The following is a 15,571-nucleotide window of genomic DNA, read 5'->3' as shown; positions in this document are numbered from 1 at the left end:
TAATCAATATACAAAATGAAGTATACACAGACATTTCTAATCTTCTCAAAGTGACAACAGCATTTGAAGAAATTCTCACTGTTCTACAGTAACCTTCTTAGATTTCTTAAGTGCAGCAATGCCCACAAAAAAATATTCTCCAAGATGAGACCTTTCTCCCTGCAAGCTATTTAAGGAACAGATAAAATCCTTTATTTGATTACATGCAATTTTATGCCTTTATGATATTTTAATATAAGGATAAAAGTAACAGTAATTGTGATGATGGTAGATTTTTTTTAAACCAAAATGAAAAAGGTAAATTCAGTGTTAATGAAAAATATAAACTAACAACAAAAATTAATTCTGCACATGCAGCACTGGTAGTGCAAGCAAAGACACAGAAGAACCACTCTAAGGTTTGTACCAATAAATCAGATCCTCACTGTAGAGAAGCAGATGGTGCAACTCAGTACTTTACAAATGCCAGTCTTCACTCAGCAGCGACCCAACATCTGGGTGACAAGTCAATTAATATCCAATGAACAATTTAAATTAGGGAGTTGGCTATTAAACTTATCAGCATTTGATTACATAACCCCTCCTTTTCCTTCTATGGTATCTACCCCGTCTGCCTTTACAAACAGTGGTCTCTCCAAAATTCCCATTCCTGTCTCGTGACCCAGTGCATGAATGCATCCAGCTCACTCAACATCCGTATTTCTTCCGTTTGCAATTCAACTACCTATGCACAAAAGGTCTCCTCTCCTGCTCTCATTAAAATACCTCCAAACAGCTTGTCTTTCCTCTCTCTTGGCCTACAGGTGACTGAGAAGCAGCCATGTTTTATCTGGCCCAGCTGGCGGCAGAGTTGGCACATGCCTCTGGCTGGGTACCTAACTATTCAGAGTACAAGTGTCTCCTGCCAGGCCACCAACCCAGCAGTACCTGCGCACCTTACATCCTCAAAGCTGCACAGCTGCATCAGCTGGCTGCCTGCTCAGCAGATTAATGTCTTTGCAATGGGCAGCTGCTAAGTCAAGAAATACATGAAGTCTCTGAAGCCACAAACCATAGCAAACACATGCCATCTGAGCCAAGAAAAGCCTTGAGGAAAAGGACAAGGGGGTCACTTCCCCCTGGTGCCCTTCTACAGTAGAATCCTGTCTTGGGCACCTTTTAAAGATTCATCCAGTAAAGCAATCAGGTCCACAATCCCACACATTTATATTGTTACTGTATGTTATATGATATGGGAACAATGATATTTCTCTTGTGTCCATTACACTATAACTTTCCACCATTATTTCCACAATGTAAAATTGTTTTAGTCATATTTATTTTGATAATGTGGATACCGGAAATGAGCAATACTAGGGATTACACTATACCACTGAAAACACAAGAGAAATAAGTAAATTCTTTGATAAGTTTCTGAAAACAAGAAATAATGGTGACAGCTTTTTGTTTTCCTTACTTAAGCAGCTGACTTTCCCCACCAAGAAAAACAAGCTTCAATTAGTTTACTCATATAAAGAACAAAATCTTTAACTTTCATAAACCCTTAAAAAAGGTAACAACTGCCAAAGTTGCAACTTTTGCTTACACAGAAAGACCTCCTGAAAACAATTAATAAACACTCTTTACACCAATTTCAGTATCCTGGTTTTTGAAGTATCTTTATTGACTTCACTGGTTTACTTTCTATCCTTGCTAAAGCAGGCACATTCTTTGTTAATATACATGATCCAGATGTTACACACATGACCTTTACAAGTGCACTGCAGGACTGACACAGGATACCACCAATTTCAGGCCAAACCCAAAGAGGCGTGAATTCTACCTAAGCAAATCTAGAGACAATTCAACATGGTCAAAAGTCGACAAACACAACTCTTACAGCAAACCTACAGAAGCATCAAATCACCATAAAACTAGCAAAATATTTTGGCTTTCCAACAGGCACATAAATTTATGGCACACAAACAGCCATACAGAAAAGTATCAGTATGCTTAGGAAAGCTGGGTGTTTGTTTAGTGTTACATGCAGAACAGTAGAACATTTTTAAGTCACCTTTCTTTTGATCTTAAGAAGCACTTTCTTCAACAGCTGGACTAATCCTGTTTACAGTATAATTAAAACTGCTTATTAGGAGAATGAAAGCTACTACAGAAAAATGAGATTTGTACACTGGTAACATAAAAATCTAAGTAGAAAAAAACATTGTATTTATCTACCACCTTTCTAGGAATGTAATTACATTTCACCAACAACAGCATATTGACTACAGGACATATTAATGAAACAACACTAAACATGATTAAATCATTGGCACCAAGTATTGTATTTTGATTTTCTAACCTTTTACATTTTTACTATGATATCATATGCATTGACTAACATATCACCTTTCTAATAAATAACTTCATGTTACATAAACAGAGAAGCACATGGCATTAAACATGATAACAAGTTCAGCAAAGTTGGAAGGAAACACAATAATCTGAAGCATTTGGGGGGAAAAAAAATACCCAAAAACCCCACTTACTAAAAGTAACCCAAGCTGTACGGTAGTACACGCAAGCTTTCACTACAGGGAGCAGCCTTTGCACATACCTATGCTCAGAAGCAATATTCCACCCCAACGCCCCCCCAAAAAATAAAAATAAAAAAAATTGTATTTCTATGCCCTAGAATTACAAAAATGACCTTGGAAGAACAAGTAAAACGTACCCAGTGCTGCAATGCCTGACTAGGTCCTGCAGAGTACCTTAAAACACATTTTTCAGGTGTGTGAAATACCCTTTATAGGTTCATCTGGATCCTGTGAATGCTGCATGCCCATAGCTGCAGAATTTGTTTTTCAGCTACCACAGAATCTATTAGTGTTTTGCTGTAAAATTCAGTATTTTACTGTTGCTAGGCATCTGACATTTAGTGCTTTGTCCTCTTGCCCTTTTACCTGCATACATCCTTTTTTTCCTTCAATTTTCTTACAATTAGAAATCCATTTGATTACAGTAAATATCCCATGTGCAGTCAATGGTACAGACATCAAGGGGACAAGGAGCAGAAAATGAATTATGGCCTGTAGTCAAAAGATTGAGAAGATGATGATTAGCAGAGAACGAGAGACAGAAAGACCCATGAGCTACACAGCCAGGATAAACAGTATCGCAACAGTGAATATCCCTCAGTCCACAAGCAAAAGAAAGGATTTCTCAATTAGCCCACGTGGGTAACACCATGGAAGACAAGACAGTGGAGAACAGATGCCCAGAAAGCAAACTCAAAACCTCTTTAGAAATAACTAATATTGAGATTAATCAATTACCCCATTGAACAATGAGTCAGAATTATGTGTACATTGATACAATAGATTGATACTGCCATGGAATTTATTCCCATTTCTCACGGAGAGCACAAGGCTCTACTGTAAAGAATATTCTCTAGAAACACAGTTACAGTTGCACATTCAGACTTACATGAGGCAATTCCTGATTTTTTCAGGTATTTACTGTATAACTGTAGCATTATATGAACATGTACTGTTAGAAATTTTAATTTTTCTGGGGTTTCATAGACGGTATTGGGAAGTGAAAACCATCCAAGAAACAGCTCTGTAATCTACAACACTTCAAAGCTATACTATCCCCCCAAAATTACAGAGGATGTCTGTGAATTCTGTAACATGGCACTGTTTACCAGGCCAGTACCTGGATTCTACATCATTTCATGGAGGTCACTAGAAAGTGCACACTCCTGACCAAAAAAAACTAGGTAAGGGAAGAACTGTTCCTAAGTGTATTTCTACAAGTTTTCTTCTAATATATAGATTTAAAAAGCAAACAAACCCATACACATAGTTCTACATCTATCTTACGCCATAATAATTAGTAATATACTCAAAACATGCTAGATTTACCCCCAGAATAAACTAGTTTAATTTAGGTTAATTAAGCCCCTGGGATGTACCCCAAACGTAAAGTTCCCCCAATACATTACATTCCAGTAATACAGATATTTACAGCACTTCAAAGAACTAGAACAGAGCTACTCGAAGTTAGTAATATGATTTGGTGATTTACAGACCTGAGAATCTCTGGTTTATCATGGAAGCATAGCAACCTTTGGACTGGGAGGCAGAGGCCAACCAGCAGATGTCACAGCCTGTAACAATGGAGAAACACATGCAGCCAGCCACAAGTATGGTTCATCTAAACTCCAGCAACCATGTCAAAAGTTCACCAAACTCTGAGAGAAAAGGTCTCTGAAACAGAATGACTGCCTTACTTTACAAGATTTTTATGTTTCTTAAGCAGGTATGGATTGACAAGTAACACCATAAATTATTCTGAAAGACTAATAATCAACAGTTGCTCCTCCCACACCAATAGAAAATAGTATGAAGACAGTTCAGTCTTACAGACAAACATGCTCCAGTGCATCATTCAACAAAACTGCACTCTATTATAACTCTATTATATGGGATCTCTCTTGGAGCATAGCTGCCTTGCTACAATTTATCTGGAGTTAAAATAAATGCATGCACATTCAGTTTAAAGAAAGGAAAACAAAAAGTGGAGTACTCAGCTTCACTACCTTATTGCTTAAAATGTAATTCAGGTCTACTTAAGACTTGAACTTGTTGCTCCAAGGAGACTGTATTTGAGATGTGATATCTAGCTCACTAATCTAGTACTTCAGGCAAAGCCTAGGATCACTATTCTGGGTACCATCTTGCTGTTTTATTATCCTTCCTTAAGATAAGCTTCTTTCTTTCAACCGTTTCAATATTTCTCTGCTTAGGTATCCCAAGTTTATTTATTCCTTAAGGAATAAAGATTGTTCTTCCTCTCATCTGTGCTGTATTTTCTGCTTCTCAACACTGTAGAGGGCAAACAACCTTACAAATAGTTTTACTTTCCTAATTTATATTTATTTTCAAATATTTAAGATATGACATAGAAGCATGAAGAGACACAAACCTGCATTAAAGAGCTCACAGTCTCACACTTCTCTTTGAGATAGGTAAACAAACATCAGTATAGCCACTTTATAAATATAAATAAAAAGATTACAAATGATTTAACTAAGGCCACAGAATCAATATGTATCAGACTGGTAACCAGAAACAAGACCACGTGATGGGATCTCCGGCCTATACCCAATCCCCTCTGTGAACTGTGTTGTCCTGTAATAATGTGGACTGATACTACAGTTACTCCAAGCAGTCCCATTTAAGCTGTAAAACACCACTCCGACACTCTGAAAAAGCATTTTAAAACAAAACACAGCAAAACAAAACACAAACAGCTCATTCTCATGATCTTACATATTTAGTTTTCAGTTCTCCAGTTCACAGAACATAACATTAGCACCGTTTGAAAAATAAAACAGGATTTCTCAGCTACTGATTAAAGATGAATTTTAAAAGACAGTAATAGTAGCCTCCTTTTATGGATAGTTTAACCAAGGCTCAAAATGAAGAAATTTTCCTGTCAGAACTGGATTCTAGCGTTATTTTAAAAATAATCTTCTTTACTGTATTTGGGTTTCATTCTTTATTTGACATGCACTCTCAAAGTAGAAGTCTGAACCTCTGTGTACCTCTAGTACCTCATCTGTAAAAATGAACAAATTATATTTCTCTATTTCACTATTGGGAAAAGTGGGGAAAGGGTTAAAAAGAAAGGGAAAAAAAAAAGAGTATGAAAGTCTTATCTATTGAGGTTTAACTGCAAATAAGCAAGGTAATTAAAGCCTACTAGCTCCAGAATAAAATTAAACAAATGAAAAACCAACCAAAACCAAGCCAAACAACTTTTCTTAGCCCAGGCTTATTCCGTTTCACAAGGAAAGAATACGCCTGCATTCCATATGCATTCTTGATGGTGTTGTAATATGCTTAGCATTCATTCAAACCTAAGACATTACAACAAATATTAATAATTTTAAGGCATAAATTCATTTAAATACTGTTTCAGTTAAAGAATAGAAAATGGTCTTAAATAGAAGTTTCCACCAATTCTTAGAAGATTAAGTAGGTCCTAGAAGTCACCACAGTTATTACAGTGTTGCCAGAAACTTGCTCTTTGCAGATTATTAGTTCTGACATCTGCTCAGATAAGCTTTCAAGTTAAACAGTCAGAATTCTGTATTAAAACTGAAGAACAACATCTGCCCCTCCCCAAATAATCCAATATATTTCAGTGTAACAGCAGCAACTTAGGTAATTTCTACAAAAAGTTTGCAGAAAATGATCAGGAAAATATATTAATGTTCATCGCACTAATTTTCACTATATTTTCCAGCAATAAAATGGAGTTCAGTCTCTGAAGGAAAAGCTGAGAAACTCTGATAGAGGCCAAACTCATCTTAACAGTAAACTGGTATCACAGCATAACTTTAACAAAGAGCAATTTTAAGGTAGCTATGTCCCCTTTCACCTGCTGCTTGCTCTCCTCAGATGAGTCCTAATGCAAATGTTGTATTATAAAACTTCTGTTTTCCTCTGAGCAGATTCCCAGCAACCTTGACAAGACAACATCCATCCAATTAAGTTACATCTCTTGAGAGACATTCTACGATTTTAACAACTAACATATTTAATTTTCCTAAATAAAGCTTAATGGCATGAACAGTCACTAGTCTTGATTGTATGTTACCTGTATGATTCAGTACAACACAAACAAAATTCCCCCTTCAACTATGTAAAATACTCACTTCAGACTTTAAAAGAAAGGCCTCAGACATCCAACTGAAACACACATTACAATTTTTGTCTTGAGGGGGGAAAAGAAAATTTTAAGAAGAAATCATAAAAATGTCATCCATGTATTTGTTTCCTGTCCTGCCACTGACTGCAGGATTTGGGACAAAATTAAGTGCAAAAGATTCCACTAAGTCAAGTCCATAGCTATGCAAGATGATAGCCTTCTTTATGGCATTACTCAAGGATGGACCAAACCTGTACGGTCAGGCGGTCTCTTTCTCTGCCGTTCCTGGCTCATTACCTGTTGCACATGTATTGGTGTTCTGGCCAGGTTAGTGCCTGGTGTGGGGGTTCCCCCGTACTCTGCCTGGCATACTATTCATACCAGAAGGTGTTCAGGTATATCTTGGGGGGTTTTGTGCTGCTGTCTGCTCTGAATTTTCTCCTTCAGTTTTATCTCAGCTTACACATTAACACAACATCTTCTTTTATTTAAAATACCTCCCTTTTAACTATTTAGGCCCTTCAAAATGCTTGGAAGATATCCTTTTCCCTTCTCACACTATTAAGTGAGCCAAGCAAAACATATATACTTATCAGGTCTTTTTTTTTTTTTTTTTTTATCAATTAGTCCCTTCAGCCTTCTCAACATTTTGTTGCTCTTCTGTAAGTTTCTCTTAAGTTACCCCACCTGTTGCAAAGGCTCTGAAGTAAAACAGTACTCCAAAGAGAGTCCCATAATCTTGTACAAAAATCCACCTCCCATTTGTCTAATGTTTGCTCAGTGCCACTGTGGATGCAACCTAAACTCGTTCTGAATTTTACAAAGTCTATGTATCATATTGCAAATTGGGACCTGTCCTTCCTGTCGAAGTATGCACAAATCCCTTTTATATGAAAGGGAGTTGGGTGCACACAACTGACAGAATTATCACGCCCATGTTATCACTCCTATACCTTTTTCAGCAATACTGCTTTCCAGGTTATTCCCTCACAATGAATACCTGTTTTGGATTACGGGCCCTCGACTGTTTTAGCTTTGCATTTTTCATTTGTACTTTCCAACAATGTGCCTAATTTCTTTAGATTACCTTTTCTTTTCTGCCCTGTGTTTAACTCTTCTATCACTGCCTGCTAATGCTGCAAGCGTAGTATTCAACCTCTCATGAAGTTAAGCAAGGCAGACACTAAATATACCTAAAATGGCTAAACTTGTATTACTACATGCATATGTAAGCACTGATGATACTCTTTTAGCACCTAAAACTGCTGTGACTCACCAAATCTATTCTTTATACTTCTATTTTTGTTTATGGTCTTTCATTCAATATTTCATTAAGATGACTATCCATATATATACGTAATTTCTTAACAAGAGATTTTGAGATGTATTTGAATTTTGAAAAATATGTAATATTTTACTATAGCTACAACTTTCTATTCATTTACTGGGCCTTGAATCTGCAACCAGATCTGGCAAACAAGCCAATCCTGTACTTCTCCATACTCACTGAACTGTGTACAGATGCTGTTGCAGTATCAGATCCTAATTTTAAACACTAAGCAAGAATAACAAAAAACCTCTCTTAAAGTAATTCTCGGTTAGAAAATTCCAGGCTTCGTATTATTGTTTCCCTGATATTTTTGCCAATACATTACTAAGAACAGAATCCCTTTTATCTAGTTCTTAAGATCATGGGGTTTTTTCCCCTTCATTTGATTTTTTAAAGAAATCAGTACTATTGTGCAATTTCTTAGAGGCATCTTGAAGATCAAATGACTTATAAATATCTTCAGATCTTTCAAGAACCCCCTCTATTTGTCATCAATAACTGCTTCATATGGTTCTGATTTTTAACTGCTCACTGTTTTTCATCCTACTATATATGGAATTTCAGGAAATTCAGCATAATGGCTTGTCTTAATAATAACTTTATGCAACTTCTCATCTATGAACTGACCTCCTTCCTCTCTATTTGACTTCCCCTTAACTCTCCAATATTTACAACAGCATATTCTTATTCACCTTAAACTATTATTAGCTAATTACTACTGCCTTTGCCAAAAGCTTACAATATGCACGTGCTGCCCACCTTTCAGGAATTCTCGGCAGAACTAAGGCAAACTTATTTGACCTTACAGCTAGTTCTTTCATATAATTTATCTTACTATAGATAAATAACTTTAAAAAGCAAACTGATTTTCAGTTCAGTTAGGCATACTTCATTCACACATTTAAGTTTACAAGGTCTCTCACTTCCCCAAAATAGATGAAGATCCACAACATAAATAAATGTATCGCTTACACTCCCATGAAAACCAACAGAACCTTATACCAGCACATGAGGTCACATTGGCCCAATTCTTTGTAGGACTGTAACCTAATCAACCAATAAGATTAAAAACAGGCTATATTCCATGTTAGCTTTTTACCTACTGTATGTTTACCAACAAAAACATAAAAGTATGTCCACATTACTGATGTTTACATGTATTACCTCATACTAAAATATTTTCATTAACATTATAAAATAATTTTTCGAGAAGCATTTAGAAAATGCTTTACTAATTCACCTCAATTGAGATGAAACATCCAATTTGCACTACATCCAAGGGAATTACACTCTCTGTTGCTGTAAAATCTTACAGAACTACATTAACAAGTACAGTCTATCAATGGTTATCAGCACTGTGGCTTTTGACTGCTCACTAAGAACCACAGTGCATAAATTACTTCACCTGTCAGACAGCTCAAAGCAACACAGGCACTAAGTTTGAATGGTTCAGACTTTTCCTATTATAAGTTACTTTTTCCAGTGAGAGAAAAGGGAGGGCAATGCAAGGGAGAAGGGGCAGATAGGGTACTATCATGTATTCAACTATCACCTATCATAAAACCTATCAGAATTGTATCACAAGTTTAAACAATTCACTTATTTAGTGAAGCCTAACATACATTCCCAAAGAGACACAGCAAAGTTCCAAAACAGTCAAATGAAAAAGTTACTTAACCAAAAATACACACCTCAAGAACTGCTTAGAAAAACCATAACCCAATGACTGTTTTGCAAAACATTCAGTTTGATCAAGCCAACAGGACTACTGACCTCACACAAATAAATCAACTTTCTAATTTGTCTACATAATAATTTTAAGCAAAAATAACAGCATCATTAGTGGCAACACAGCAAAACAAGCAAGTGGTCCATGTAGCTTGAGATCTTATCTCGGTCAACACACTATGCCAGATGTTTCATAGAAAGAAGCAACTTTTATCACAAACCATCCCAAATCTGAATCTGCAAACATATTCATATAGGTGGACACCACTGAATCCCTCTGAATTCAACAGGGTCTCCATCTGCCATGCAGATCCCTACTTTACAGTACACATTACACATGACTGGATGAAAACTGAAATAGAAGTTGATAGGCCTCAATTTGTCTAGCTTTGCTTGGAAAGTCATTACAGTAGTGAGGCCAAGATTATAGTCATACTTGAGGTTCACAAGACATACTTTTTTTTTTCCAAGAGTAATTGCTCAGCAGTTCATGAAAATCTGGCCTTATAAGAAACCTCAGATTATGTTCTTCAACACCGACAAGCTAGACCCTTTTAACAAATTTATCATTAGAGCATTTTTTTCTTTCCCTAGAACCAAATACTGTCCCCCTTACACCTTCTAGGTTAAAGCTAAACAAATGTTAACCTAGCAGAGAAACATGTGTACATACAATCTTATTACTGCACATGGAAGGTGACCACATCCAACTTAGATTATGTGAGGAGCAACAGTGAGTAAAGCAGCAATTAAGAAGAAACAAAACCAAACAAAACCCAAAATGACTGCTAAAAACCAGTCCACCTCAAAGCCAGCAACCTTGATCGTTTATTTCAGAATGACCTAATCACAGACACTATGATAAGGAATTTTTAAAGATTCTTCATCTTAACCATTTATCAACTTTTTTCCTAAATTCATAATAAACAAAAACCCTTTAAATTATTTATATGTAACCAATTATATATGTATTCAACAACTGTATTTTAAATAATGTCAATACCAGTATGCCAATAATAAAAATAAAATTTTTGTATGTCTGATTTTAATTTAAAAAGTAATACCTTATTAAAAATTAATAGTCATTAGAAGGCTAAATTAACATTAATTGTGTTAACTGTCACAGCATATAATGGCTTTCAAAATACACATGAAAACAGAAATGACATACAATCTTCTACTGTAAAAAGTTAGGCCATTCAAACACTTACAAAATATGGAAATAGAAAAAAAGGGTAAAACCCAAAACACTATCATTTTGCAAATTATGTGTAAAATCTAGTCAAATAACAAATTACCTGGTCCAACAGAAAAACTCAAGAAGGAAAAAACTGCTTTCTATGATGTGACAAATCTTCAGCAACACTATCTCAATACTATGTAGGAAAGGAAAAAAAAAAAAACAAACACCAAGAGGGAAGGATATCCTAAAGCAAGCTTTCCACTTAATTTCTAGGCCTGCCACCAATCATAAACTTTGCTAAAGCTATTAACAATGGTAGTTTCTTTTCTTAACCTGGATCTTAAAGCAATCATATGCCACCACCAAAAAAAAACCCCAAATTTCAGTAACTACAAATATCTGACTAAGGTTTTCCAGACATCACTGTAACTCAGTAACTGCTCCACTGTGCTATGAACTCTACAGCTTCAAGCTGGAAGTCAATCTAGGACAACCAATAGAAAGTGCACCTGTACAATTACTGCATTTCCTAATTCAGAAGGCCAAACTAGAGACAGATAAAGCTTGTTTGTACTCAGCTCACCAAAACAGAAATCCAAAAGCCCATACTTATTTTGTATATATTGCACATCTACATTACCATTAACTGTGATGAAAAAATATCACATTTATTTCAGAAACAGGAAATTACATTCTTTAACCAACATACATATAACTTTATTCTAAATGAAATATAAGTATCCATATATATAGCACTTAAAACAACTACATACACATTAATTTAAAAATCTTTCCCACAAAGAATAATCACCCAAACTTAATAAAAATTAATTAAAAAAACCATAATCTAGTAACTGAATAGTACCACACACAGTAATCTAAAATATTCAGTATGAACTCCATGCCAAAAGGAAAAATAACCTGTATCACAAAAAAATAATCTATGTAATTTCCAAGGAATGCAATCCTATTTTTAAAATCTGCAGAAATTTACTGTTTTACAAGTAACAAAAAAATTACTTAGCTCTTTGCACTCTAAAATAGAAAACAATAATATATGCTCCTAGTAATTGATAACAATATAATTTGTGCAAAGCAGTCTACCTTCCTGCAGATGCATTTTTATTCAACGTCTGACCCCACTAAGCAGTAAACAAATTTACATATATCAACATATTTCAGTGCTCCAAATACTAACCTAAGTTTTTGTAACTACAATAACATGATCTCTTAGTAACAGTCCTTTAGTACAGTCATTTTAAAACAATCAGAAAAAATGGCCTCTGACATACATTGTTTGTGTACTTGGGATCCCTTCAAAGTTTAAGGCTTGCAGATGGAAGACAAAAATAACTACAAAACAGAATCACCTTTAACTGATCACTGCCCCAGACGGGAAAGGAATTACAAGTTTTTTCTGCTTCATTTTACAGCATTTTAAAAGAGTAGGGATATTTTTATTATTGTACACACTGAAAACTAAATATAATCCCGCACTCAAAAATACTACTGCAACAGCTTGATAGCACTCACCGCAAGTAATACTGTTTTAAAGCGAAGGCAGCGTTAGAACAACTTCTGGGAAAGTTAAACTCCTCTACAATTTCTCCCCACTGATTCTTCTCTGATACCTGTCAAAAACAACACACAGGCCGAGATACACAACGTACACGTAAACATGCTGCTGACAGCGAACATCACAAAAAAAACACAGGCTGCCATGAAGCAAATAGATAAATATATAAAAAGAAACAAACATGAATGTATATGGGATTTAGGACTATATATTTTACTGACAGTCGGTAGAATTCCCCTTTCGGGAATAATCCTGCTTCTCAGGGGTCTTCTACTGCATTTATTTTTTAACATACACATTATTTTTTTTCGGGGGGAACGGCCGGGAGGGGTGGTATTGTTTTGGGGTTTGTTTGTTTTTGTTTTTACTGCCTGGACAATAACCAATCCGGAGTCCCTCTGTCGCCCCCTTTTAAATCCTAACGCGGTCCGTTAAAAACCCAAAGAAGTTTAAAATAATGCAGGGAAGTGCTGGCGGGGGCGCCCCCTGGGCTGCGGGGCGCGGGGGCGCCGGCCCGGGGGGGTCCCCCCAACGCAGATCCATAGACACAGAGAGGCCTTTCTTTTGAGGCCTACATTTCTGTCCCCAGCCTTGAAGCCTAAAGATGGCTATTTGATTACACACCGTCTTGGGTGCCCCTTTTGTTATTTTTCTCCGGGAAGGGCTCGGAGGGCAGCGCCCGGCCCCCCCCGGCTGCGAGGATCGTTCCCTAGCCCATGCTCCGTGCCGATTATCGATGTTAAACATGCCCGCTAATTTTGAGTTGCACTAAAACTGCACTCAGACTCTCTCCTCTGTCTCTCCCTCTGCAAGAGAGACACGCACAGAGCTGCCACCACAGCCGAAAGAAGCCTCCTCTCGCCGCCCAGCAGCTCCCTGCTCCCCCCTCGCCTTCCCGCGGGAGGGGGGCAGGGGCGAGGGGGTCCGGCGGAGGCGAAGGAGGCAGGAGTGGGGTGCGCGCCGTACCCCCGGGTCCCCCTTCATCGCTTCGCCGACAAGGCCGAGCCACCAACCTGCCTGTCTGCTCGCTTCCTCCTTCCACCCCCCACCTTCTCTAACCGGCTTTAAATAGGACGGTTCCCGGCCACCCCGGCTCCCCCCGCCACCCCCGGGGGTCAGAGGAGACTTTTGGGAAGAGGTTAGTGGGAGGGAAACCCAAATTAAAACTTCCACTCACCTTCCCAAATCCGCCTAAAGTGGTGACTCTGGTATAGAGAGCGTGAAGATCCAGCTCCTTCCCACCCACCACAGGGATCTTCTTAAAAGGAGACCTGCCAAAGGAGATACACACAAAACACCACAACTTGTCAGCTCTGCCCCCTTTTCTCCCCTCGCTGGGGCTGCCGTGTCCTTCAGGGAAGGGGCTGGAAGTTGGATCTGGTCGGTTTAAAAGCCTCCCCCCCTCCCGTTCCATCTCCCCATTTTCCTCACCCTCTGCTGTGGTGAAACTGCCGCAGCTCGTCCAGGAAAGCGAGTCCCTTTCTCCGCTGGTCTGCGTGGTTTTTACCCGTCGAATTTGCCATTTTTGTAATAAAAAAGGTTCTCGTAGAAAAAAAAATCCAATTAAAAAAAAAAAAAACGGCCGACAACAACAACAACAATCCCCGGCTCCTCCTTGTCTTTAGGAGACCCAGGTGCCCGTGCTCGGCCGGGGATCAGCCATGGAGAGGGGCTTGTTTAAAAAAAAGTTTAAAAGGAATAAGGGAGCCCCGAGAGTGTGGTAATTGCGAGTCCTGTCTCCACACAACACACGGGCGAAGAGGCAGGGAGGGAGAGGGGCACCTCTCAGTAATTCCTCCTCCCGCGGCTGCTGCCTCTCTCAGCACCACAAACCCAGCCGATCCAGCCTGCACATGAGACTCAACATGGTGCTGCTGGATCACACAATGAATTGGGTTACTGTTGTGGTGGGGCGGGGGGGGGAGCCGGAGTGAGGTATTGACAGTGTGTGTGTGTTACAGCCGCGGCTCCATGCGATCTCCCTCCCTCGCTCGCTCGCTCCCTCGCTCGCTCCCTTACACACACACACTGTACAGCTACGGCGGCGGCGGCGGTGGCGGCGGCAGCGGGATTCACTTCTCTTCTCGCTCAGACAAAAAGATCTGAGGCCGCCGTGCTTCTGCCTGGACGAGAGCGCGACACAGCGGGCCCCGGAGGCCGGTTCAGGTACTGCAGGAGGCAGCTCCAAAGGCAAAAGCCAGCACAGCCCCAGCAAGCAGTTCCTGGCGGGGAACAATAGGCTCCTCTCGCCGCTAAGGGCTCATCTGCAATGTGCCGCAAACTTCACACAAAGCCGGGCGGAAAGAGGCGAGGGAGAGGGAGAAGAGGGAGGAAAAAAACGGCTACTACCGGCTGTTCCGGGGCGCGGGGCCGGTGCGGGGCCCTCCCGTGCCAGGCTCGCGCCGACCGGCCTCTCTCCGCTGGCTGCCGGCGGGGGGGGGGGGGGGGGCGGGGGGGCGGGAAAGGTGGATTTGGAAAGCGGGGACGAATTTTTTAATTGGACTAAACCCAACGCCCTGAGTTCAAGGGGAGAGAAAACAACAACCGAAGGGGGCACTGGTGGGATGTGGACTTTCGGAAAACTTTCCGAGTCCCCTGGGCCGAGGTGTTTCCAAGGGCAGGAAGTCGCCCCGGATGGCACGGCGGGGGCGGGGGGGGCAGCAGGAACCCCTCATTTCGAGGCATGAGGGATTTAAAACTCCCCAAAGAAGAATGCCGAGCGCTCCCCCGAGCTGGAGGTACCCTAGAGAGGTTTGTCAGTAGGAGCCTGAGCTCGGGGTCACTCCATGAGTATTTTTTTTTTCCTTCTGTCTCTTTAGATACTATGGCCTGTAATCTAAGTGCCTCAAGACTGCTGTATGCAATCTAAACCGCCCATATATTTCTGTATATTGACGAATGGAACATGCAGCACAAAATTAATGGAGGAGGAAGGTCTTGGCCCTCACTCTGGATGGGCAGCAGCCCCCAGTGGCACTGCAAGCCGCTTCCCCTCTGCCTGTTGTGTGCGCAGTGTTTGTAAACACTCACCTCCTGACGTGTTTTCCACATGGAA

The 15,571-nt window shown here is 39.4% G+C and overlaps 1 protein-coding gene across 1 annotated transcript in view; it reads right to left on the bottom strand.

Annotated features, from left to right (window-relative positions):
- The window catches only part of ARID2 (AT-rich interaction domain 2), a 91,315-nt gene extending 76,387 nt beyond the window's left edge, over window positions 1-14,928 (bottom strand). Inside the window, exons 1-3 of the mRNA XM_010413609.3 lie at window positions 13,948-14,928; window positions 13,694-13,787; window positions 12,474-12,571 (exon numbers count right to left, since the gene is read on the bottom strand). Of these exons, the coding sequence (XP_010411911.1) occupies window positions 12,474-12,571; window positions 13,694-13,787; window positions 13,948-14,039 (284 nt within the window). The 5' untranslated portion in view covers window positions 14,040-14,928. The remainder of the gene's footprint in view (window positions 1-12,473; window positions 12,572-13,693; window positions 13,788-13,947) is intronic.
- Between the last annotated feature and the right edge of the window lie 643 nt (window positions 14,929-15,571).

The sequence above is a fragment of the Corvus cornix genome, chromosome 1A, assembly GCF_000738735.6.
Source record: "Corvus cornix cornix isolate S_Up_H32 chromosome 1A, ASM73873v5, whole genome shotgun sequence".
NCBI classification, from domain to species: domain Eukaryota; kingdom Metazoa; phylum Chordata; class Aves; order Passeriformes; family Corvidae; genus Corvus; species Corvus cornix.
Note: the sequence above shows the minus strand (reverse complement) of the source record. Positions and strands in the feature narration are given on the sequence as shown.